Raw genomic sequence first — 24,405 nt, 5'->3', positions numbered from 1 at the left:
TATGGACTGCTCATCCAGAGGGATCTGGTGAAAGCCAGTGGCCATGTCTAAACTGGTGAAATATTTGAAATTGCCCAACCGGTCTACATGGTCGTCAATCAGTGGTAAGGGGTATCGATCTCTAACAGTCAACTTGTTCAAGGCACGGTAGTCAACGCACATGCGGTCACTACCATCCTTTTTCTTGACAAGGATAATAGGACTCGCATATTCCGAGTTGGATTCCCGAACTATCCCCTTGTCCTTTAAGTCGCTAACTATCTCCCTCACTTTAAGTTTCTCTTGATGAGAGAGTTTGTACGGTCGGTACGCTACCGGAGTGCTGTCCGTTAAATTAATTTGCATTTTTCCCGTAGTAACAGTAGTAGTTGCTGTCCCGGTTATAAAGAATTTGGAAAAATCACTAATCACTTTCAAAAGTGAATCGCGTTCCTCACCTTGAAGAGGTGTGTTTACCGTTACTGGTTCGTCAGCCGTTACGGTGTTTACTGAAACTGCGTTCTGAAGGGAACGTGTCAAATATTGTTTATCTTTAGTGCGTACGTAAGTGACACCGTCGCGGTTGAGAATATCCGTACCTATTATAATCGGACAGCACATAGAAGATCCCGGTACTACTATCAAGTCGGCCTCAATAGAAATTTCGTCAAACTCGAGAGTCAAAGTAACAAACGTATTTGCTTTGATAACACCGTCACCTAATCCCTTCAAGGTACAAGTCGTTGGTTTTCTGTCACAAGCAAAATGCTTAAGGACGTCCGCAGAAATCAACGAAATATTTAAAGCGCCACTATCAATCAACACATCAATAGGGATACCTTGGACTACCGCGGTAACGATGTCGTTGTTCTTTGAGGTAGTAGGCGAAGGCTCCGTACACAAATTAACGTTACGCTTGTTTCGAGACTGAGATCGCTCCTTGGCAAAGCAAACGTCCTCACTGTGGCCCGACTTTTTGCAAAAACCGCAGCGTGGTATATGCCTATTAGAACTGTTACCCGCCTCTGTGCTAGGTTTCGGTGAATGAGTATCGGATCTAGCTTTTTTCGTGCACTGTACTTGTTTGTGTCCAGTCTGCCCGCAACCAAAACACTTTAAAGCGTAATTAGTACTACCTTGCGGACGCTTTTTATTTACATTCATACCGGGTCGTGAGTCTTGTTTGTTGCGAACAGGCTTAGTGTAAATGGAGAGGAACGATACTACGTCATCCGCGGTCAAATTAGCGTTTGCTGCTGCCGCCCGGACTTGCGGATCCGTTATGCCCCTAATGACGATTAGTACCATCAACTCTGCACTCAGACCTTTAACGATGCGTAGTCGTAACATAGTGCGACGCGCATACTCGGCGTACGAAGAGTATTTATCCGAGGTGGTATTCATTGCCTCGTAAAGAATGTTAGCATAGTCCAACTTTCGTGGACACAGTGGTTTGAACTCGCGCACAAAGCTCGACCACGTACGGTCGTTAGTTACCCATTCGTTTAGCCAAGTACGCGCGTCGCCCTTAAGGCAGTTCGACACACGCGATAAACACTCGGAGTCCTGCCAGTTATTTGCGAGCCTAGCTCTCTCGACCTCGTCACACCAAACGTCGATATCATGTAACGCGGGATCGAAGTTCGATACGAAATAGTTCTGCGAACGTGAAGAGTTCAAGGATTTAATTGCCTCAGCTAATATGCGAGTGGACTCAGGCACTTGAACTTCATGGTCAGGGTATGAATTATTACAACGCGGTTGAGGTGTCTGGTCTGTTGTGGCTCCCGAAGCCTGTACACTCGGGGTATTAATTAGGTGAGAATCGTTATGAGAATTCACACTATAAGTTTCACGAGAACGTGTCGTTAAAATTGCACCAGAGGAAAGGTCTAACTCGCCCTGATCGTGCCTAGCCGTTTGAGAAGGTAGTACGTTAGTTGAGTGGTTATTCTCAATGTTATGAAGACGAGACAGAATCGAGTTCAATGTCTGTTGCATTTGAGAGTTGCAGTCCTGGGAATTCCGTAACATAGGCGGTGTGCGAGTTCGATTACGAGACCTACGTACATGATCTCGTCTGCGCGATTTACTACGTGACGCACGCGCACTATCTTGCGACCTAATATCACGCGACTTGCTACGCGACTTGCCACGCGACCTGCTGCGTGATGCACCACGTGATCTACGTNATCTTATAAGAATGGGTATACAAGATTGCGTGGTATATTAAACAAGGTAGTGACGTGCTAATATCTAGACTTACATATTAAGATACTAGTAGAAATGACTCGCATACATAAATTTCAATAACTTGGATTGACCAGTCCCCGAAAGCAGCGCCTGTTCACAGACATGACGAGTGAACCAGCCATCGCTTCACTCGACCATATTAGAGGGAATGTAACGACCCGCCGTTACTGTGAATTTATTTAGGTTCACTATTCTGTAAATAAATGTCCTTATGGTTTTGTTTCAGTTAGTGCCTCTACAAACGGCGGGAGGGCGCGCCCGAGCAATGTGACCCGCCCTCATCGTCACCATGGGCTCCTGGCTCACCTCTGCCCTCATCATCCTCTTTGCCATGGGTAAGCCCCCTTTTATTAAATAACATTTCATTAGGGTTCAAGAGAAAATCGTCCTCGATTTAACAACAAAAATGAAACAGATAAAGTAAACTTGTGTTTACTTTATCTGATGAACACAAGTTCATCATCATCATTTCAGCCATAGGACGTCCACTGCTGAACATAGGCCTCCCTCAATGCTTTCCACGTTGATCGATTGGTAGCGGCCTGCGTCCAGCGCTTCCCTGCTACCTTTACTGTTACTAAACACAAGTTATACTTACTTATTTTTTTAAATAATGTTCACCTTTGTGCGTTGACATATGACGACCCGTACTCTATTATGACATCGTCAACGATGAACCAGGTCGACTATTGTCTGACCACTGCCTAGGGCAAGGAGTGACCCACTCTGTTTCAAGGACCGTCCTCCACAGTCAAAAGACGGTACAGAAATCCCAAAAAGAATTAGGGAGAAGTAGGTCGTGCTGGTTTTTCCTATCTAGTGTCATACTCTTAAAATACTTCTTAATTTATGTTTAAGCAAGCAGTACTTGAGAAAGTACAAGAAGTTTATGCTTGCATTATCTGTTCTGTCATCTAATCATTTTGTGTTGAATTTAACGCTAAGTATCAATTTATTTGTGTTGTGACGTTGCCTAGTCAATTTATAACTCTACCTCTGCTTCGAGATAATGTCACCACCGTCAATCACCGTCGTCAACCTATCTTCCAAAAAATATTACCTAGAGTTATCAAGTGTACCTATCTTCTTCGTTAGTTTATCTTTACACCGCGTTTGATAATCAATTGCACTTTTTATCTATATCGGGCTAACCTCCGTATGCAGCTTACTGTATGTTAGTGCATTATAAAGCTCCCGAGGCGCGGGCCGCTGTTGGACGATACGCAAGATGACCGTCGGAAAGGGTATAAAGAATTGTGTACTTTGAGAAGGCAAATAATATGAAATGGGACAAACTTTACTGATGTTGTTTGGTTATCCTGGTGTTTTGTATTATACGGGGCACAATTATTGTAAGTTTTCTTTTATATTTCTTTCAACTCACGAAGGGAGTGAGCTTTACTTGTGTGTGTACTTGCTTTACATGTAATGTTTGCGATAATGCGATAATAAAACGACATTTAAAGTTTAATAATATCTCTTAAAATATCTTCATATTTTCCACAATGACTTTTCACTATGACATTTCTTGACAGACATTTAAAGTCATAGACAAATCATAGACCTTAAAGTAAAAAGTATTTACTTTACATAATGTCTATCAAAACTTTTGAAAAATGAACAGTAGCGAGCCACCACACATGTAAAGCTCACTCGCCTTCGTGAATTGCAACAACTATACATGGAACTATCAACTAAATCTGCAAATAGGAACACGATCAAATCGAACTTAATTAGATACTATCTGTGAATCGGCTTATTATTAATTAATTCGTGATTGTCAAAGGCTATTGTATCCCGTGCCTTAATGACTAATTAAAAGTTAATAGTATCAGCGCTCTTGAAATCCATGGTAAATAAACAGTCAGATTAGTAACTTGACTTTGAGCAAAGTTTCTAATTGTTTCTATTTCTGATCGGGCACAAAGCAGGCTACAACTTAGAATAAATACGCTCCTGATCCAAATTAACCAGTCCGTCCTGTTATATTAGGTCATGAAAATATCAGACCGTGCCTTTATTCTAATGATTACTGGAATTACTGAAAGTCTATTATTTTAATATTTCATAGGTACGATCTGAGAGAACCAAGGACTCATAAAGATCAAAGTAGATTTTGAAACATGTATGCTTATTTAGTTCTACTAATTGAGGTTTAGAAGAAAAGCTCGATTTAATATTACATTCTAAGTATTTTGTAGAAAGGAAAATTATGGTTTGGGTAGGTAATTTTTTCAGCTACTAGGTACTCGCGTTTTTTAGTTATGCCTTAAAAATTAAAACTTGTAAAAACTAAACTAACCTAAAAGGGTCTCCAAGGGCTCTGTTTGTGGGCTGATACACATACTGCTACTGATAGCTTGAATGTGACATAGGGTTGAATGTTTTTGTTCTGTCTCCACTGTGCCAAAGCCCCGCAAGTTCAATACCATTCGCCGATATGATCTGTTTTGTTTCGATACGTCGAGCAGACGAGCACACAGCCTTTGTTTCTGTTGCTAAGAAGATTCCTTTGTTGTAACATATCTTCGTTTCAGCCAAATGACGTCCACTGCTGGACAAAGGCCTCCCCCAAGGTTTTCCACAATGAACGGTCCNTCCAGGATCGGGATTCGAAACCTATCCAGTTGCAGCGAGGGGTAAGACAGGGAGACGTCATATCTCCAAAACTGTTTACCACCGCCCTGGAAGATGTCTTCAAGCTTCTGGACTGGAACGGATTTGGCATAAATATCAACGGCGAGTACATCACCCACCTTCGATTCGCGGACGATATCGTAGTCATGGCTGAGACCTTGGAGGATCTAGGCACAATGCTCGATGGCCTCAGTAGAGCCTCTCAACAAGTGGGCCTCAGAATGAACATGGACAAGACAAAAATCATGTCTAATGTCCGTGTTGCACCCACTCCTCTGAAGGTTGGAGACTCTACACTCGAAGTTGTCGACAATTATGTATACCTGGGACAAACAGTCCAGTTAGGTAGGTCCAACTTCGAGAAAGAGGTCAATCGTCGAATCCAACTCGGATGGGCAGCGTTCGGGAAGCTTCGCCATATACTCATGTAACATATCTGCTTCTTGGAAAATAATACAGATTATTTCCCAATATTTGTGTGGAGGAAAACCGGCGTATCATTTCGATGTTTAAGGAAAATGAATTAAAGCTTAGACAAATTGAATGAATATCATTTTTATGTTGAGTGTAATTTATTTAGTTATAAAAAACATTTTCTGTGATTGGTTCACATAACCAGGAAGCTAGAGATGGATTGAGTCTGTGCTTGAGAGAGAGATAGATAGAGACTGAAATTTTTATATTACAGTCAGGCATTGTCGCACTTAGTAAGTTTCGTAAATTCTTGAAAATTAATATTAGCTGTATCTCACCCCTCTGACTTCATTATTACTTACACTAGACCTGCGTGATAAATGTATCGATTTAATCACTCAATGTTTTGGGTTACCTGATACGTGGTGACAAGAATCGGAAAGATGAGGTGTTAAGATTATGTAAGATTTATATTTTAAACTGAGTTTCTACCGCCACTTCTAATCAGCACATAATATGTTGTCCCGAAGTGGCGATATTTGGGACCTCGCTTATACACGACACGTCCCAAATATCGACTTCATTCAGTACTATAACCGGATCGTAACTATAACGATAACCGGTGCTTTTTGTATGGAGTTTGACAGATTTTTGACGTTTGTTAAAGTAAGATGGTGCAACCCAGCCTAAGCTTATAGAGACGTCAACGCCACACTAGCATTTTCTCATAGCAACTCAGCTTTATTGACTCTCTCGGCTGAATCATTTTTCATATCTAAAATCCCCCCATTCAAATTCGCATTAAACCCGTAACAAAATCACGAGCATTATTCAAATCAGACGTCACATGAAACATTCCTCAATCCCAAATTAACTTCGTGTTTTATATTTCGAATAAAATATAGCAGTAAAACCGTGTACAGTCTTCGATATAGCATATAACTTCCTTATTTTCGTGACTATACGGTTCAAATTCTGCAATTTTTGCCGCTCGGCGTGCTGGCCTCTGACTCCAATTTGCATGTTAATTGACAGGACATCCGATGAAAAATCTCTACAGAGGACACCCTTTGTTGCGGGGTGTGTGGACATAAATTTAACGACACCCTGTATTAGTAAAGGCGGAGGATGATGCATGTGATAAGGGTTTTGGCACACTTTGTGTCATAAAAGGCGAGAAGATTGAGTTGACCAACCTATTTTGTAAGTAAATTACTTGGCTAACATATTCGAGACTGAAACTTGGCTTCCTTGCTGTTTCCTGGAACTGACTCGGATCGAATAACATTAGACTGTATTACTAGTTCATCACTTTAAACTGTGTAGTACGAGTATACTCGTAGGTCGAACTAAGAAAATTACAATTACATAACAGACTTTGTGAATTTTGTCGTCATCATAATGATTGTTTTACTTTATCTTTAATGCGCGCGTATGTACTAGGTACTTATAGTTAGTTCTTAAAATACTTTGTGCTAATGCATTTGATACGGGTATTCTGCCACAGAGTCGCGCGCGACCTATAAAGTTAATACCGAAAAGAAGTTTTTAATGTAGGAACACGCGCTGCATTCTGTTGACCCAAATATTTCCAAAAAATTGCAATCTGTGCTCTTCAAAGCGGCCAGACTCGTAACGCGATTACCGGCGCGATGCGGCTCCGTAACGAAACGCAAAAACACAACAAAAGTGGAACGCTCGGATTTATCTGAGCAAATAAAACAAAAATGACATTATTCAATCTGTATATCTCTACATTCTACATGGTAGTACGCCAGCAGTTGATCGTGGGGTCATAGAGAGTTAGCCATTTTTAAAATTGATGTACAGCCAGATTCATGTTGAAAAGTTATTATCGTCGCTCATGCTCATTTGAGATACAAATTGACATTGTTTTGCCGTTCCAAATTTTTGTAATCCAGAATTGATCCTACCTATAAATTAATACAAAATTTTCATCAAGGAAAACAAACTTTGTATGAGTTTGTATGAGAGGCATTGTTTTTTTCACTAGTCTGTCGAACTAAACGCGCTAGTCGTGTTTTGAGAGATTACGCTTAATTTACATTGCTTAGCCAAACAAAGCCTCATACGCCTTAATTACGGTTCTGAAGAATTTAATAGGTGCTAAATTACATGTATTAAACGTTATGCCCGCCGCTCACAAAGCGGTTTATTAAAACGTAATGAGCTTCCAAACAGGTTTCATTAGCCCGTCGACGCTTTGGAAGACACAAAGTTGTTGTCTTCTCTTCTTGTTTATATGCTAATGCGTTTTGCGTGCGCACTCACCGAGTCAGACCTGCTCCGTGAGAGTGTTCCTTAACTTCTGAGCTTTAGGGGTCTCTTTTGATTCGGTGAACAAAATGAGAAATGACAAAGTCTTGTGGAATTGTTTGGAGAGGATTTCTTTTATTACTTTCAGTTTTTTTTTTCGTAGATAATGTACGAGTGAAGATGACAAATGTGAGACAGCAATGACGAACAGGTTATTTCCCTTTGCTTAAATATTAAGCTTTACGATGTGGTTATGCGGTTTCGCTGAAATAATGGGTTTGTGTGGTGACTGCTGCTGAATAATGTATTTATCGCCCGTATTCACAAACATTACTATGAGGTCTCACAGTGCGCGTGGACGCACAGGGTGAAACACGAACCAATCACAGAGCTCTATTCAACGCTGTGCGTTCGATTTTCTGCTTCACTTAAGTAATCATTGTTTGTGAATACGGGTGTTAGTCTTGTGCTATTTTCATATTTTCAGAAATAAACTGTTTTTCTGAAAATAGGGATTGCTAAATTCAAAAACGTTTGTATTTAAATTATATCTACAACAGTAGTTATGTGGGTCACAATTTAAATAATTTAATATTTATCTTCAATCTTATAACTTTATTCCAACCTTTAGAAAATGTAAGTCTACACAAAGGTACTTTAATTTAAAATTATTTTATATTTTCTTTATAATAAATCTCTTGTATCTGCTTAGTCTATTATATCTGAGATCCAGGCCCGTTAAATAATTCAGGGTCTCTTCAAATTTAATCGCGACCTTGGCGTAATCCTCACAGACAGACTTCACAATCTGACGTGAACCGGCTGGAGCCAGCTATAACTACGTTGGACCGGTTATTTGAACAGAATATGATTTCTGCTCGCGTTAATTCCGTAGTATTCTAGTTTTAGTTCGTGATTATTAAATTTACACTGAGTCCTTCTCGGAGGACTTGGGGGAAAGTGAAGAGTCATGTTTAGCAGTTTTGTTTTACTTTCTGTTTAGCCGACTATTAAGCCGAAAAATGGTGCTTTACGTGCTTTTAAATAAATACTGTGTACTATTAAACACTATGAAGAATTTTGATAAATTGAAACTATTAAATCAAGCCAGCTATGGTCGTCCAAGAGTCACAGAGCTCCAATCTGAAGTCTCAGCGACCACCCTCGTAGTGGTTGACTACATTCGGTTAATGCTAAACCAATAAGCTAATGCGTCACTTGCCCACTCGGGAGCTTCAATTTGCAAATTAAATGCTTGTGTTACATTTGCGTTATCTGACACGCGATGGCCCATCTATTTAGTAGCATTTGATGCTTTTATTCACAAATTAACTTATTAGGTGAAATAATGTGTTCTGCATTATGTTGAGCATCGTATCTACCTAAAATACTAAGCTTCTATGACAAAAGAGTATCTGAAATTTACTCGAACTTTGATTAATTAAAAAACTTGGTATTGGTTCAGCCGGTTTCCATTTTCAACCGACTTCAAAAAAGGAGGAGGTTCTCAATTCGACCCGTATGTTTTTTTTTCTATGTTTGTTACGCGATAACTCCGCCAATTATGAACCGATTTGAACAAATCTTTTTTCGGCGTATAGGTAATACCTCAAGGGTGGTCCCGTTTAAATTTAATAATAGAAAAACAACCCCCTAGGGTGGAAAATTGGGGATGAACTTTTTTATACGCAATATCTCCGCCGATTATAAATCAATTTAAACGATTATTTTTTTGTTGAATAGGTATTATCAAAAGGGTGGTTTCATGCGAATTTGAAGAAAATATTTCACCCCCAAGGGTGGAAAATTGGGGATGAACTTTTTTATACGCAATATTTTTAATTTTTAGTTTTTTTTTGTGTTCACGCATTTGAAGTCGGTTTTATTTTTAAAAAAAAGTTATTCCACATAGATTTAGAAATAATCGTATGATGACTTCAGTCAAATTCAAAGCTTTTATTCAGTTCTTAGGCCCTTTCTATTGCACTTATTCTTCTTCTTCCTCGGTCCCTCACTGATGAGGATCGCGACCACAGATAGTGTTCCTCCACAGACTGCGGTCATAAGCTGTGTGGACCGCACGATGCAAACTCCCGCCCACCGTCTTCCTCACCGCGTCCGACCATCTCGTCGGTGCCCTGCCCCGAGCGCACTTATACACGTCCAAAATACAGGGTGGAATTTTGTAATGCCACCTGGAGGGAAAGTACCTTTAATACTGTAGATAGAAAATTTTACTCAAAGAAAACATTCCTTTATTTTTGAAAAGAAAGAGAACTGCATTCAAAGATTTTCGAAAATTTTACGAAAATTTACCACCATACCATACAGTTTTCTGTAAATAATAACAATAATTTAAGATTTCATGGTTTCCCTTGCATTTGATATATCAAGTTTGTTTAAGAGATTTCATCCTTATACTTAACCCTAACGACCGATGCAATAAAAATACAGGATGTAATTTTTAACAGATTTTAGTTGGTTCGATTCCCAGGTGTAGCAGGTAATTTTTTATAAATCATTGATTGCAGTTCTGTTTCTTTAAAAAAATAAAGGAATGTTTTCTTTGAGTAAAATTTTATATCTATAGTATTAAGACTACTTTCCCTTCAGGTGGCATTACAAAATTCCACCCTGTATAGCTTGCCCTACCACCACTTCGGGACAACATATGGGCTGGTGCTGAGAAGTCTTTATCACTGTTATGCGAGAATATATTTATTCACAGTGTTTGTTTTGGCTACTAGCTACTTTTATAGGTCGCTACTTAATATATTTTTGAGTGCTTCTCCACTGTAATTGTATCTGCAGCAGCAGCAGGTATCGAGTGGATATTTCATGAATGCCGGCGGTCGCCATCCGAGCCAATTAGCGGCGTCAAAGCTTTGTGAATAGTTTCGGCTTAATGTCGTTAACGGGAATGGCCCGATCCAGCTTTACACTACGACTATTGGCTTGAATTAGGCCTCGCTCAAAATTAATAGATTAATGGCGATGACGTGCACTAAAGTTATAGTTAAAATGAATTGGGTGATAGTATGGAAATCACAAGGATGTGAGGCTATAAAAATGGCGAACTTGCATCAGCTCACAGTCTATCCAAGATAATAAATATTCAGGCATAAAATTCAAATCTAGTTACTTAATATTATTGAGAATTTGAAAAGTTATGAATAACTCGATCCATCTCAAAACATACAAAGTTATTTTCCGATTTTAATTTTTCACAATGGAATCTGCGTTTGCGAATAATATCATAAACGAGCGCTCCGAGGACAAAACTGTCGGAGTCCTGAATAAGTTAAGAGTTTTTACTTGTGCAGTGCAATTTGGATTTCCTCCGAGTTCCGAGTTGTGTGGATTCTTCGTTTGTCCAGAAGAAGTAGTTCAAACTTGCTTTTTTCGATATGAGAAAGTTTCATATTAAACTTCCTGTGTTTTTTGTATGACGCGACGGATAGGAAAATGAGCAATGTGAGCTATTATTCCCTTAGGAGGATAATTTGAATATCTCAGTCTTCAAAATAATTTAAATATCCATAGAAATAAATCGCATGACCCGAGACCGGTTGTTCCGATTCCGCCACATTTTTTCTTCGTATGGAAACAGAAATTTTTCGAGGAAAATGTCCTACTACTTATTTAACATTAAAGACTTCGCGACTGACGCAACCGACGGTCAGCTAGTCAGAAAATAAACTTAATAATTTCTTATGCTTCCATTTTATTCTTAATTAAATTGATATGCAAACAACATCGCAAGAAGTCAAAGCAACTGCTTCGCTTTACAGAAGAATTAAACTGCAATTAAAAGTTAATTAAGTCGTAGTTTTAAAGTCAACCTTGATTTCATCTTGCGCATAATGAATTAAAAATGAACTTACTTACTGTTGAAAGAGAAACAATTATGTTCTGGATAAAGAAGCAGAAAACAACACGTAAGAATTCAAACTACTAATTAGTTCTTAATGAGTTCTTAAACAATAACAAAGAACAAGAATATTCACTTTTAGCGCTTACTAAATCTTATTAAGTAACCTGAACTCAATCATATTGTAATACAAACACTACCCGTGTCACTTTGGATCTCGATTTCCAATGTGTAGATAAAGCAAATGTATTTGCTGTGTCAAGAAATCATACCACCGTAATAGTATTAAGCTCTCTCACTTTAGCTAGTAAGTATAGTACCAGTATGACGACCTACAATTAGTAGTGTACTATTATAATTATATTTCAGAATTTTCCCGTGCAATAAGCAAAATGGCACATCATTTTATTATTGTTGAATGAAATCTGTTTTAAAGCAACTTGTTATATCTTTCGCACATTAACTTTCCCTGTTAAGTTTCCTCCCACTTATCTTGACTACACTAAAAATAGTCACGAAAATTAAACAAGTACCTACTTATTTTAGTCGCTAAAGTTTAGCCAAAATAGAAATAAGAGTGTTTTATAAATAGCTTAACGTTGTAAAGCCATTGTGATAAAAGTAGGCACTTTTCCATTTGCTGAAAGTCAACTAAAACTGCTCAAGGATTATACAGCTAGTTAATACCAACAATCGATTCTGTGCCGTTGTGCGTCCCCATTACAGAGTACACAAAGGAGAATACCTCTCAGGACATTTTCCCTGAAATTCTCGCAAAACTGAACAAAGGACGGACGAGATAAAAAAAGTATTAAAAGCTTGTAAAAGTTGTTTTTTTAACCCTCCATTGTGAGAGCGGGCCGTGGACAGTTTTGTTATTCCTGCAATCCGTAACGAATCTGAGACAGTGCAATATTTCTATGCAAAAGTCGATTGCACGTTGAAGGAATTTTGAGAACTCTTGGAATGTGTTTTCTACTGTTATTATAATATTGTGATTTTACTTTTATCTTTTAATATCATGAGGGTTTTGACTGAAATCACAAAAAGTCTAGTTCATTAATCATTTAACAATCCCGCATTCCGGACAGAAAATATTTTATGGGTATATTGTCCTAATGACATACTTAAACAAAACGAATTTCAGTAGTAATTGCGTAATAATGTTTTAAGTGGATAAAGTGGACTGAAAGACGGATAAAGGCGGTTGTCAATTTGCTTATTTAAGTCTTCTAAGATATTATTTTGCTTGATACCCTTAATTCGATGAAAAGATCCCTTGTTAATCCAAATAGATCTTAAACTTCGTAAAGTGTTCCAATTACACCTTAATAATATTTTGACAATCAATCAAAACAATCTTTATAACACTCATAATCCGTTGGTTTACAACAAAAATTTACAAGCTTACTCATAAATACGCGTAAAATATCACCGCAATTTTTCCTGTTTGAAAAATTGTGATCACGAGTTGCATGAAATTTGATAGCGCGTTTACCCCCGGCATTTTGCTGTTTGAAATATTTCGTCCACATGTCGGTGGAACCCGATAGCCTAGTGGTTAATTACCGTCCGCGACATGGCCTGCCCCGGGCACTGGAGGGCGGAGATGACCCGTCACTGTACTCTGCCGTCCTCCGCTAGGGCTGATCAGTGAAAAATAATGAGCAACGTCGAAACTCAAAAGCTTTTAGGTATAGACAGAGCAACAAGAAAATATTCTGTGAAGAGCATATATCTATCTACTTTAACAACCTGTAGCTAACCACCACTTAATCAACCTTAGTTAGTGTGGACCTCCACATCAAAAGATTATTCTTTTATTGATTTTTCACTCAGACAAATAATTAATAATAAAAATCAGCTAAAATTACTTACCTATTCTAAAAGAAGTACCTATTCTAGAAAAAGTTTTTTGATCCGTAGTTAAAATAACCCTCAAAAGATCCTGCTTTACATTACTATTCTCTAGCTAGTGTACCTACTCTACATGTAGAAAATTGCATCTTTTAATTTTTATGAATCAGATTTCACCGCTCATTTGACGAGACAGACAGCCCTGCAGTGCCAACTGCCAATATAGTAGGGAATTTAGTGCAATGATTTGTATGGAGACCCCTCCACTTTGGTATAGAAGGCTCATTTTTGCACCAGTTGTTCTTTGGATGCTCCTGAGTAGATTTCCGTCGGTAGACATCGGGAGCCCCCCCTGTGGTAGCAGGGGGAGGGGGGGCAAGTTTCCTTCTGCCGCGCTTCACTTTAAGGCCCATATCTTCAAAACTATGGGTATTAGGGCAAGTGTGGTGTCATTTTCAGATAATTAAAGGATGGCGAATTCATTTCTAGAACAAACTTTTTGCCTTTTCATACAAAAAAATAGAAATATTGAGTAAAATTCACAAAAACCAAAAAGTATTTTTTTAAATAAACGTCGTTTACTTTTAAACCACTGGAGATGATCTATTAAAAAAAATATGTCCTGAAAGCTACATTTATCAGGATTATAAATATATACCATTGTATGGTACTTTTTTCGAAAAAAGTAGGTGAAAAAAATTTTTTCTTCAGGACACAGCGGGCGAATTTTAATGCGCGTCGGAAAGAAATATTTATTTTATCCATGAATTCATACTATTTGGTTCATAAGCAAGTAAAGATTATTATTTTAGAATTTATTTAGAGTTCCTGGCACATCATGCTACCATGATTTGTATTTTTTCTTCAATTAATTTGGAACTCTATGTGTAAGACATAAGGTTTAAAATAGTTTAATTAAATACATTTTATTATTTAAAATATCATATGAAGAAAGCATTAAATAAAGAACTTGAATTTGTCTAAACGTCTAATGATTTTTCTTTCTTCTTTCTTTTTCAGCCAAATGACGTCCACTGCTGGACAAAGGCCTCCCCCAAGGTTTTCCACAATGAACGGTCCTAATGATTATTATTATTATTTTAATTAACATTTCTATTTCTACATACCATTGTACCAGTGATTTAACGGAAAGGTAAGTGTGAGGAAAGTGAGGATTGATATTATCATAGTACGGGAGACTATTTTTAGCACAAAGGCTACGGCTGTGACCATTATAGTTGTTTTTTCAGACAGCACCAGCTTCTGCACTACTTCTTGCACTAACATCTCAACTTTTCCAGGCAAGCTTCGGCAGCTACGGGTAATTGGTCCATGTAGGCTCCATGTATCTATCGACTCAGGTCCACCCCCAACCAGTCGGGTAAAGGGAAGACAGAGTCAGTTGCTTGCAACTAATCCTATACGCGAACCCCTTGATATACCTACTGCCAGTAGCCAATGCTGATACAAAGTTGTCTGGGTTATCTTATGTAGGGCCACACCTAAGCGTAGTCCACAGCGACCCATTAGGATCTTTATTCTCCCTTTTTTATTCCCATCATCCAAAACATTATATCCATTAGTTAGGTGAATTAAGGGTTCGAGTGAAAGCCACCTAATAGTCTTCTGATGCCGGATATTCTGACCCAAGCAGACCCATCCTTACAGTGGACCCCACATGCCACATGTATTCCACATGCTCGAGAGCTTCTGTTGTTAGACCCATTTTGTGGGACATGTGGTTCGTTCCATAATGCCCAGTTTGCGTACCTGTAATTGCTTGGGCTTACCTTTGATAAGTTTTCTCCATGACCCTGTATTTCCCTTTAGGAATGATTTGGAGAGGCTTATATCGTTGGAGCTTTCCCATTCAGCCCTGTCCTTCTTGGATAAGGCCATAGTAAGTATGGCCATGAGGTACCTAAGCTTTTAGATAAAGGTACTATCAGTTCTGACCCAATAGGTATCGTCTCTGACCCTTGTCTCGCTAGACTGTCGGCTCTCTCATTGCATTCAATCCTTGTATGTCCAGCTATCCCACATCAGGGACACTTTTTCATGCCTTCAGAGTTTGTTCATCTTTAAGATTGCATCTAGAATAATTCTAGACTCAACCTTCACTGAAGCGATGGCTTTGTTTGAGTGCTGCCTGGCTGTGGCTCAGGATGTAAATATTGCGTTTTTTACAGCCCTGTTTTTAGTGCACACATAATTATAGCGTAGAATTCAGCTTGAAATACTATAGCAACCTCCTTAAACGTTCACTGTGTTCGTAGTGTTTACAGGAGACGCCCGCTCCCGTTCTCGAGGCCAGGCCATCTTGGCTTGGAGCTGTTAGTAAAACAGATTAGGCTGTTCGGTTGGGATTTTGGTCCTCTTTTTTAGTCGTCCCTTGTTCAAGATCTATCCACTTATTAGCTCAATCCACTGTTTTTTACCCACTTATCATAATATTAATCCACTCGTATTGTTTTAGATCAAGTACCTCCTACTATTACTACATGCTTGACTATGAACGAGTGCTGTAAGTGCCCACCAACCTAAGTAGGCAGTTTTGTATCAGTATATCAAGGGCAGTAATTATGTCCTTATGATTTTTTAAAGTTATTTAAAATTTAGTTGGTTCAAGGGGTTCGCGTGTAGGGCCAGTTGCAAGCAACCGACTCAGCCTTCCCTTTACCCGACTGGTTGGGGGTGGACCAGAGTCGATAGCAACATGGAGCCTACATGGACCAACTACCCGGTGCTGCCGAAGCTTGCCTGGAAAAGGTGAGATGTTAGTGCAAGAAGTAGTGCAGAAGCTGGTGCTATCTGAAAAAACAACTATAATGGTCACAGCCGTAGCCTTTGTGCTAAAAATAATCTCCCGTAATAATAATATGATAATATCAATCCCCACTTTCCTCACACTTACCTTTCCGTTAAATCACTGGTACAATAGTATGTAGAAATAAAAATGTTTATTAAAATAATAATAATAATCATTACACGTTTAGACAAGTTCAAGTTCTTTATTTAATGCTTTCTTCATATGATATTTTAAATAATAAAATGTATTTAAACTATTTTAAACCTTATGTCTTACACATAGAGTTCAAAATTAATTGAAGAAAAAATACAAATCATGGTAGCATGATGTGCCAGGAACTCTAAATAAATTCTAAAATAATAATCTTTACTTGCTTATGAACCAAATAGTATGAATTCATGGATAAAATAAATATTTCTTTCCGACGCGCATTAAAATTCGCCCGCTGTGTCCTGAAGAAAAATTTTTTTCACCTACTTTTTTCGAAAAAAGTACCATACAATGGTATATATTTATAATCCTGATAAATGTAGCTTTCAGGACATATTTTTTTTAATAGATTATCTCCAGTGGTTTAAAAGTAAACGACGTTTATTTAAAAAAATACTTTTTGGTTTTTGTGAATTTTACTCAATATTTCTATTTTTTTGTATGAAAAGGCAAAAAGTTTGTTCTAGAAATGAATTCGCCATCCTTTAATTATCTGAAAATGACACCACACTTGCCCTAATACCCATAGTTTTGAAGATATGGACCTTAAAGTGAAGCGCGGCAGAAGGAAACTTGCCCCCCCTCCCCCTGCTACCACAGGGGGGGCTCCCGATGTCTACCGACGGAAATCTACTCAGGAGCATCCAAAGAACAACTGGTGCAAAAATGAGCCTTCTATACCAAAGTGGAGGGGTTCTTGCACTAAATTCCCTACTAATACTGTGAGAGCTGAATTTGCGCTGGAAATTGGATCATCTGCGACGGGGAGTTGCAAAATTGTACGAGCGTCTGCCGCACGCTCGCCGCGTTCATAGTCTCGCGACTGTCGCCCGCTGACTGGGATCTTTAAAATTAGACGTTTTGAGCTAGACGTCTGTCTTGTGTTTGCAGGGCCAGGCCTTTATCATCTTTATTCCAACGGTATTGACATACTTATAATTTTACACGTGTGTGGCCCTGCAAACTGACGACGTACGGCTCAAGTATTTGAAAGAGCCCTTAGATTAGGTACTCGGGACTGTCACACACTCACAAAAAGCCTGTCGCACGCTGACACAATTCAATGAATAATAAATAACATTTAAATAAGTCTTACCAAATTAATCTCAAGGTTTAGGCAACTGGGACCAAAAGATTTCTAACTATGATTAAATCTTTTCCATGAACTTGATTGTATATTTCAGCTAATATAAGTTTTTTTTAGAAAATCTGATTAGTGGTTTAGTAGTCCTATTTACCGAGATTAATTTTTGGTGACCTCGCATTAATCAACACTAGTTTCTCCCGTTGCTTCATCCATAGGTCAATTATACGAAGTTAAAAAAAATTAAACATCCAAATTGGTTCAACGGGTTAGGCCATATGATAGACAACATTACATTCGCATTTATAATATTAGTATGAACTAGCTATGCCCGCTATCTTGTACACGTGTCGTGTAACGGTATTTTCCGGAATCGTGCTTCAGGGTTCACGATAACAGCTCTTCGAAGCCAAACAAGAACTCTCATTCATATGGAATTACCTCCAGTAGATGTAATTAAGTAAGTCCTTTAAAATTTAAACATTATTTAGGCGATGGATAAAATTTTAATAAGTTACAAGCGACGTAAAAGCGTGAAACTTACACCAGATACGAATTCCAAATCAACGTCTCAATTAGTGAAAATCAATTAGTCCAAAGATATAATCGAACTGCTTCGTTTGAAATTCAAGACTGTAGCAGCACAATGTAAATAGGTGTAAAAGATCCGATTCTTACTTCGTCCAACTTTTATTGATTATGTGGTGTCTATATTACGGCGTATCGTTAAAATGCCTTCTATCCTAGGTACCTAGCAGGTTACTACAGGGTCACTGATAAAACTGACAGGAATATTGACAAATGGACATCGGAGGCTCAGTAATAGGTTCTGTTGACACCCTTTGGGTGAAAATCACTTATGAAAATCAATAAATATTTTCGTTAAAACCATAAAACTTTGATGATGAATTCGCCAACCATACAAGTACCTAGTTTTTGAGAGCTTTGGTTTATACTTTTATTATTATTGGTGTTGAAGTGAGACTGCTGTGTAACATTGCCGTGAAAACTATCGAAGCAACAACCCTTTAAGAACTCGCTTTCTCGAACCTGACTCGAGATTTATTTTCAACACTCAACCGTTTCGACGTTCTTTCTAAAATGGCGTTAATTCCACTTCTGACTTTGAAACGGTAATGGATCGTCTCAAGATTTTAGTTCCAGTATAAAATTTTCTAAAGTACACTGCATATCTTTAGCAGAGACTTATTTATTTTCAACGAAGCTAAGCTTTTGTTTTGTGACAAGATGCAGTGGACTTCATAACATTTTTAATAAAATAATAAATGTTACAATTTCAAAGAATATCCTAGGAAATGTCCTTGTCCATCAACTAGATGGGTCGGTTTAGTATACTACGTAGCACTTAATTTTAAAGCTTAGATCAGAGTTCTAGTTACGTTGCCTTTACATAGAAAGCTTACAGGTGGCATAGGAGCTGTGTTTTGGTTGAATAAATAACATTCATTCGTTTCAATTCTGAGTAAGTAAAGTATAAGCATAGCCACTTTTGTTCCTTTTCTAGATTATTTTAGTCTTTACATAAACCTATTTATTACATGAAAATATTTCTTAACCTTGAAAATGTCTTTTACTACCTACGTAAAGTCCAGTTAGTTACTATTATGATTCAGTAGCATTACATCTAATAAAGTCTGGTACATTCGGCTGTCCCAAAATAAATCTGTCAGGGTGGGGAATCAAATACGAGTACAGCTACAGATAAAGCATTGGTGTTTTCTGAACTGAATTTGTGTTTCTACAGTTTTTATGAAAGATAATAAATACTAATTATACACTTAAATTAAAGAGATGTGGTGCTTTGTTGTCCATTCTCGATTTCAAACGGCATTAGGGAGCAAACAAGGCATCGCCTGCAAGCCATGACGCCGTGACAAACGCAAGTGTCTCAGGGGGCTGCCTCTGACTTAGACCGAAGCTCCTGCGCTGAATATCGAATTACAGCAGCGTAATCCGATACTGTTACACAAGTGACGTCATTCTTGTTTAGTACAACAAATACTCGTAAGACTTTGCTTGAATAGTTGTGTGAGCACTTTTGCGTATGATGAGTCTATTGATGCAGTTTCCTGGCTTACCATATGATAACTTTTTTAAATTATTTGTGATAATCTGGCCAAGGACAGGAAAAGGTTAAAAATCGCTAAAGGGAGAGTTTCTGAAGTACTGTATGATTTTTTTTTTGTGATACATGTTAGTCTCTATGACTGTACCTAGCTGCGTCAAATCGTGGTTACGAAAATCCCAAGGGATGTTCAGAAAATAAGGTTTACAAGATGAGGTGAACCAATAATAAGATTTGACCTACAAAGACCGGAAAATTCTGAGTATTTAATATCTGCGTAGCTAACTCTTTTCTCCAAACTGCTGATGTTGCCCTCATGAAACATAGTTTAACAAAGGCGAAATAGAACGTGTCTTTTCCTTGGAAAGAGCATTACATTCGAACCGCTATAACTTGACCGAAATACCGGGAAATGCAAGACATTTGTGCGGCTGAAATGGTGAACGGAAACCGTTAATGGTCTTTGCCTTTTCATTCCCAATCATTATGTTAACTAAAAGCATGACTGGAAAGGTTTATACATTCAATTACGTTACGTGTGCGGTGCATTGCTCTTTACGGTCGAACACATTTCAATCTGATTTTCACGTGTATTTTTCCTTTTCCATACGAAGGAAAAATGTATATGTATTTCTTTCTTTATCCTAAAAGGTACTTGACAATGTACCTACCAATGTAGGATAATTTTTGTTTTTTATGAAACTTTAGCCTCATTTGCATCACCTTAACTTAAACCAGTTTACCGGTATTTTGAATGTAGTTTGACAGACTTTTGACATATTATGTTATAGTTAAAGTAAGATGGTGGTTGGTATGATGGATGGGAATTTTCCGAGTGCCTTCTGAGCACCGGCAGTTTAGTCATTGAATTTCAATCAAAGTAAAACCAAAAAGTTGCTTTTACATTGGACTGCTGACCAACCTTTAAAACTTCACTAGGTCCCTGAGACCGGCCTGATCGCATTACCGGAGAACTCTCAAGGAGCCTCGAGGGACCGGTGATGGACTTCGATTGCACTGTGTAACGTAAATACTACTTAAGTTCACAATGGGCACTGTCGATTAAACTGTGATTATACGCTACGCTATAAAAGAGACAAAATCGCGTTACTTTTGAGTTTTTTTTAATAAGAATCCGCATCGGTTTTGATGAACTTTGTTTTCTTTTTATCATGGACTCGATATTTGTGTCCAATGCAAATCAAATGAGTTTTGGTCCGCACAGCTCTCCAATACTCTTTCGTTTCACAAAAAACTTTGTTAAAATTACAATTTCAACGAGTCATACGACGAAATTTAAAACTTTATTCTGAAACGCACTTACGATACCAATAAACGTTCCAATAAATACATGGGAACTTTCGCGGCGTAGTTTTGGCATCGTCGCTCCACATTCTCGGAGCTAATCAGTGATATAATGCATAATTTCTTAACATAACACTGTTGTCCCAGTTACGGCCAGTTGGATCTGGTGTACGCCAGAATGGAGTTTGAAATTCAAATCGCGCATTATATTCGAGCCGGTCTGTCTGACACACTAACCACATTAAAGTGTTAACTCTCGTCTAATTTGACAAATCTCAGTTTAATGCGTCGTGAGGCAGGGTTAGTATTTGGCTTAGTCTTGTTTGTTAAGTAATGTTGTGTTTAGTTAATACCTGTGTTTAATACAGGTAAACAAGATTAAGCCCGAACTCGTGTACGGGAGAACGTCTTCGGGTATCTCCAAGGTTGATTTGAAGCCTTGAAATTATGTAATTACAAGTACATAGGTATACAGAAATAGACATTTCTGTGTAACCTTATGTTAGTTTACATAACCGCTTTGTACGTTTAGTTACTGCTTAGACAATCAGTAGGTACTCGTACGTACCTAAACAAGTTGAATTGAGATCATGAAACTCACTCAACTTAAATGTTGAATATTTTACCATCTACTTCTACACGTACAAGCACTGAAAGAAACGTACGCGTATCCAATTGATAAAAACATATCAAACTCTCGTGTATTTCTTGAACTTACGTTGCAACCAAGCTTGTATTTCTTGGCCATTTCAAACTTTTAAATATGTAAGTACTCGATCACAGCGCTGCCGTGTGGCCCTTTGTGTCCCCGACGCTGCCAGTGATGGACTATAAAGCCCCGGTACAGTTTATCCACAAGCGCGAGTTATTTCCTACTCAGTGTCCAGCTAGTTGCACTGAAGGCAACTTTGTCACGACCATAGTTCCAATAGTTCCATTATGATGGTGTAGTAGAGGCAGGCAATAAGAACGCTACTGAATTTATTAGAACTTCTAATAATGACATTTTTACATACATATTTGTGCTTGTTAGTTATCTAGCTGTAGTCCAGTTTTATCGATTTTCTGTAAAATATTATTTATTACCTTGTTGTACAAACGAATGTAACCACTTTCAGCTATTGTGGTGAACTACACCCAACACAAAGCATATTAAATACGAGTGTTTGCTTAACTAGAAGGGTTAATTTGTAATTTATAACTGTATACAGGCAGCGCAGCCGCAGGTAATCGTAGTTCTGGAAATTCTTTGTTGAAATGTTGATGATGATGCTTTGTAATTTGTGAAAACTGTTAGTTCCTTTAAGCCAAATAATGTTCGCTGCTGGACAAAGGCCTCTCCCAAGGATTTCATAACGACTGGTGTACTGGTCTTGCGCTGCCCGCATCCACGTACTTTCTACGATCCATACTTGATCGTCGGTTCACCGAGTAGGAGGCCAGAACAGTGCCCACACTACATCTTCTGCTCTGTGGATGCCGGTAGAAGAGTAGGTCATTGTAGAAATCCTGAAATGGCTGAAATGATGATGATAATGTAATTGATCCCGGCTTCCTGGCGACCACGGATCGGAAGACGTTGTTGTGAGCAGGCCCCCCACTAGGTGGATCGACAATCTGGTGAAGCGCAAAGACCGGTTGATATAGAAGTCCTTGGGTCTCCTCCAACCCTGGCGCGTGCACACGAGCGGGGCGGCACCGCGCTGCGCGACATGGCGAATTCGTTGCGTCGCCGCAACGCATCGTGTGCTTTGGCTCTCAGCTCTAATACAGTTTTTGTTGTAGGTGGTGAGGGCCAGGAGCACGGGCCGGTGTTCCTGCTGGAGCCGCCGGCGCGGCTGGTGTTCTCCAACGGCACGGGCGCGCGCGTGTCGTGCGCCGCGCACGGCTCGCCCGCGCCGCAGCTCGCCTGGCAGCAGCTCGACGGCGCGCAGCTTGACGACGTGCCCGGCCTCAGGTCAGTCTTAGAATAGTCTACTAGATATTTGGCTAATCATCATCATCATCATCATCATGTCAGCCATAGGACGTCCACTGCTGAACATAGGCCTCCCCTAACGCTTTCCACGTTGATCGATTGGTAGCGGCCTGCGTCCAGCGTTTCCCTGCTACCTTTACGATGTCGTCGGTCCACCTTGTAGGTGGACGTCTCACGCTGCGCCTTCCGGTACGCGGCCTCCATTCCAGAACCTTGCTGCCCCATCGACCGTCAGTTCTGCGTACTATGTGCCCTGCCCATTTGGCTAATGCAACGGTTTATTGGCGACCGCTTGCGACTTATAGATATTCAAATTAAACGACTGTCGCCGACGCATCGCGAATACTGCCGATGGTCACCGATGCATCGCGACTCTCGAAGATGGGCAAGGGGCACGAAAGGCACGAGCCGGAGACTGTCGCCGACGGACGCCTAAAGACGCTGAGCGTCGCCTATCTATCTATCGCAAGCAGTCACCAACATAATGTTGCTCGTCTGTAAGCTCTTTAAGACTTTGTCCTAGACATATGTGAATGAAAAACGTGGCAATGAGACGCGTTTAAACACGACGTGCGTGATGCGATGTTTCAATGGTTCATACTCATAGACAAAAGACCTTTCTTCTTCTTTTCCCCTCCAAATAGGATCTTACTTTAACACTAACTAAGGAGAATAAAGTAGTTTATTTAAGCATCCGAAAAATGTTGGTAAAAGTTCCACAATATTCGTTCATCCACTCACCGGTGTCTGCCCGAGTAATGGAACCGTAAAGGGTAGCAGATTCAGACAGATTGCCCCTATCCATCTTTTTTACACGTGTTAGGAGTTAGGGCCACTTAATGATTGAGGGAAACAAAAATCGTAGAACATGCGCCTTCACAAGTTTGTTCAAGTTACATAGCGTCAAAAAATAGGATAAAAAGAGCAAAACGCTTACATTTCTTTGTTAGCCGTAAAAAGATCTTACAACTTTGCCGCAAAACAAAAAGTAAACTAGTAGCAAAACGTATCTCTCTACTATACTCGTACAGATTGGCATTCGATTCATGTCAACACCGCAAAAGTTTAGCAAACCCACTAACTCAAGGCGCAGGTGTCGATTCTTCGGCTTAGTGTATTATGGAGGAGGCGACGAGTACGTTTATATTGGCTTCCCCTGAAATATTGAGGAAGTTTCCTTTCGCACATCTCGGGTTGAGCAGCCAGCTTATGCAAGAGAAAAATATCCACTGTATTAAATACATTCTCAAGTTTAAAAAAAGCCCTATGAAATTAATTGGAAAACTATTTGATGTTTGCAAAGAGTGTATCAATTTTATCAGAACGAAAAACATGTTTGTTTGATTAAAAACAACGTGTTCTGAGAATGCATAATATATTATTTTAATTTATCAATACTAAGAAACAGTTTCAGACATAGAGTAAATAAGATTTTAGGACATATTAAATGGCATGTAAGGGGCTTACTAGTAGTGACATATTTAATTTTGTCGTGTGTATTTTTTCTTTATAGCCAGTTCTAGTCAAAATCATCAACAAGTAACATCGAACAATAACTCGACGTTACCTACAGTATATTACGAATTGTAGCACCTTAAATTAGTCTTTAAAGGTGCCATTAAGCAAGAAAAAAATGTTATGACTA

At 38.9% G+C, this 24,405-nt stretch overlaps 1 protein-coding gene across 1 annotated transcript; it reads left to right on the top strand.

The window, feature by feature from the left end:
- Positions 1–2,484: 2,484 nt before the first annotated feature.
- Positions 2,485–23,920, top strand: LOC114349920 (Down syndrome cell adhesion molecule-like protein Dscam2). The gene is made up of 3 exons (XM_028300514.1): positions 2,485–2,567; positions 22,568–22,739; positions 23,854–23,920. The coding sequence occupies exons 1-3, from the start codon at positions 2,522–2,524 to the stop codon at positions 23,918–23,920; spliced, it is 285 nt and encodes a 94-aa protein (XP_028156315.1). The 5' UTR covers positions 2,485–2,521.
- Positions 23,921–24,405: the final 485 nt, after the last annotated feature.

The sequence above is a fragment of the Ostrinia furnacalis genome, unplaced genomic scaffold (assembly GCF_004193835.3).
Source record: "Ostrinia furnacalis isolate ACB-3 unplaced genomic scaffold, ASM419383v2 OfSCF0732, whole genome shotgun sequence".
NCBI classification, from domain to species: domain Eukaryota; kingdom Metazoa; phylum Arthropoda; class Insecta; order Lepidoptera; family Crambidae; genus Ostrinia; species Ostrinia furnacalis.
Note: the sequence above shows the minus strand (reverse complement) of the source record. Positions and strands in the feature narration are given on the sequence as shown.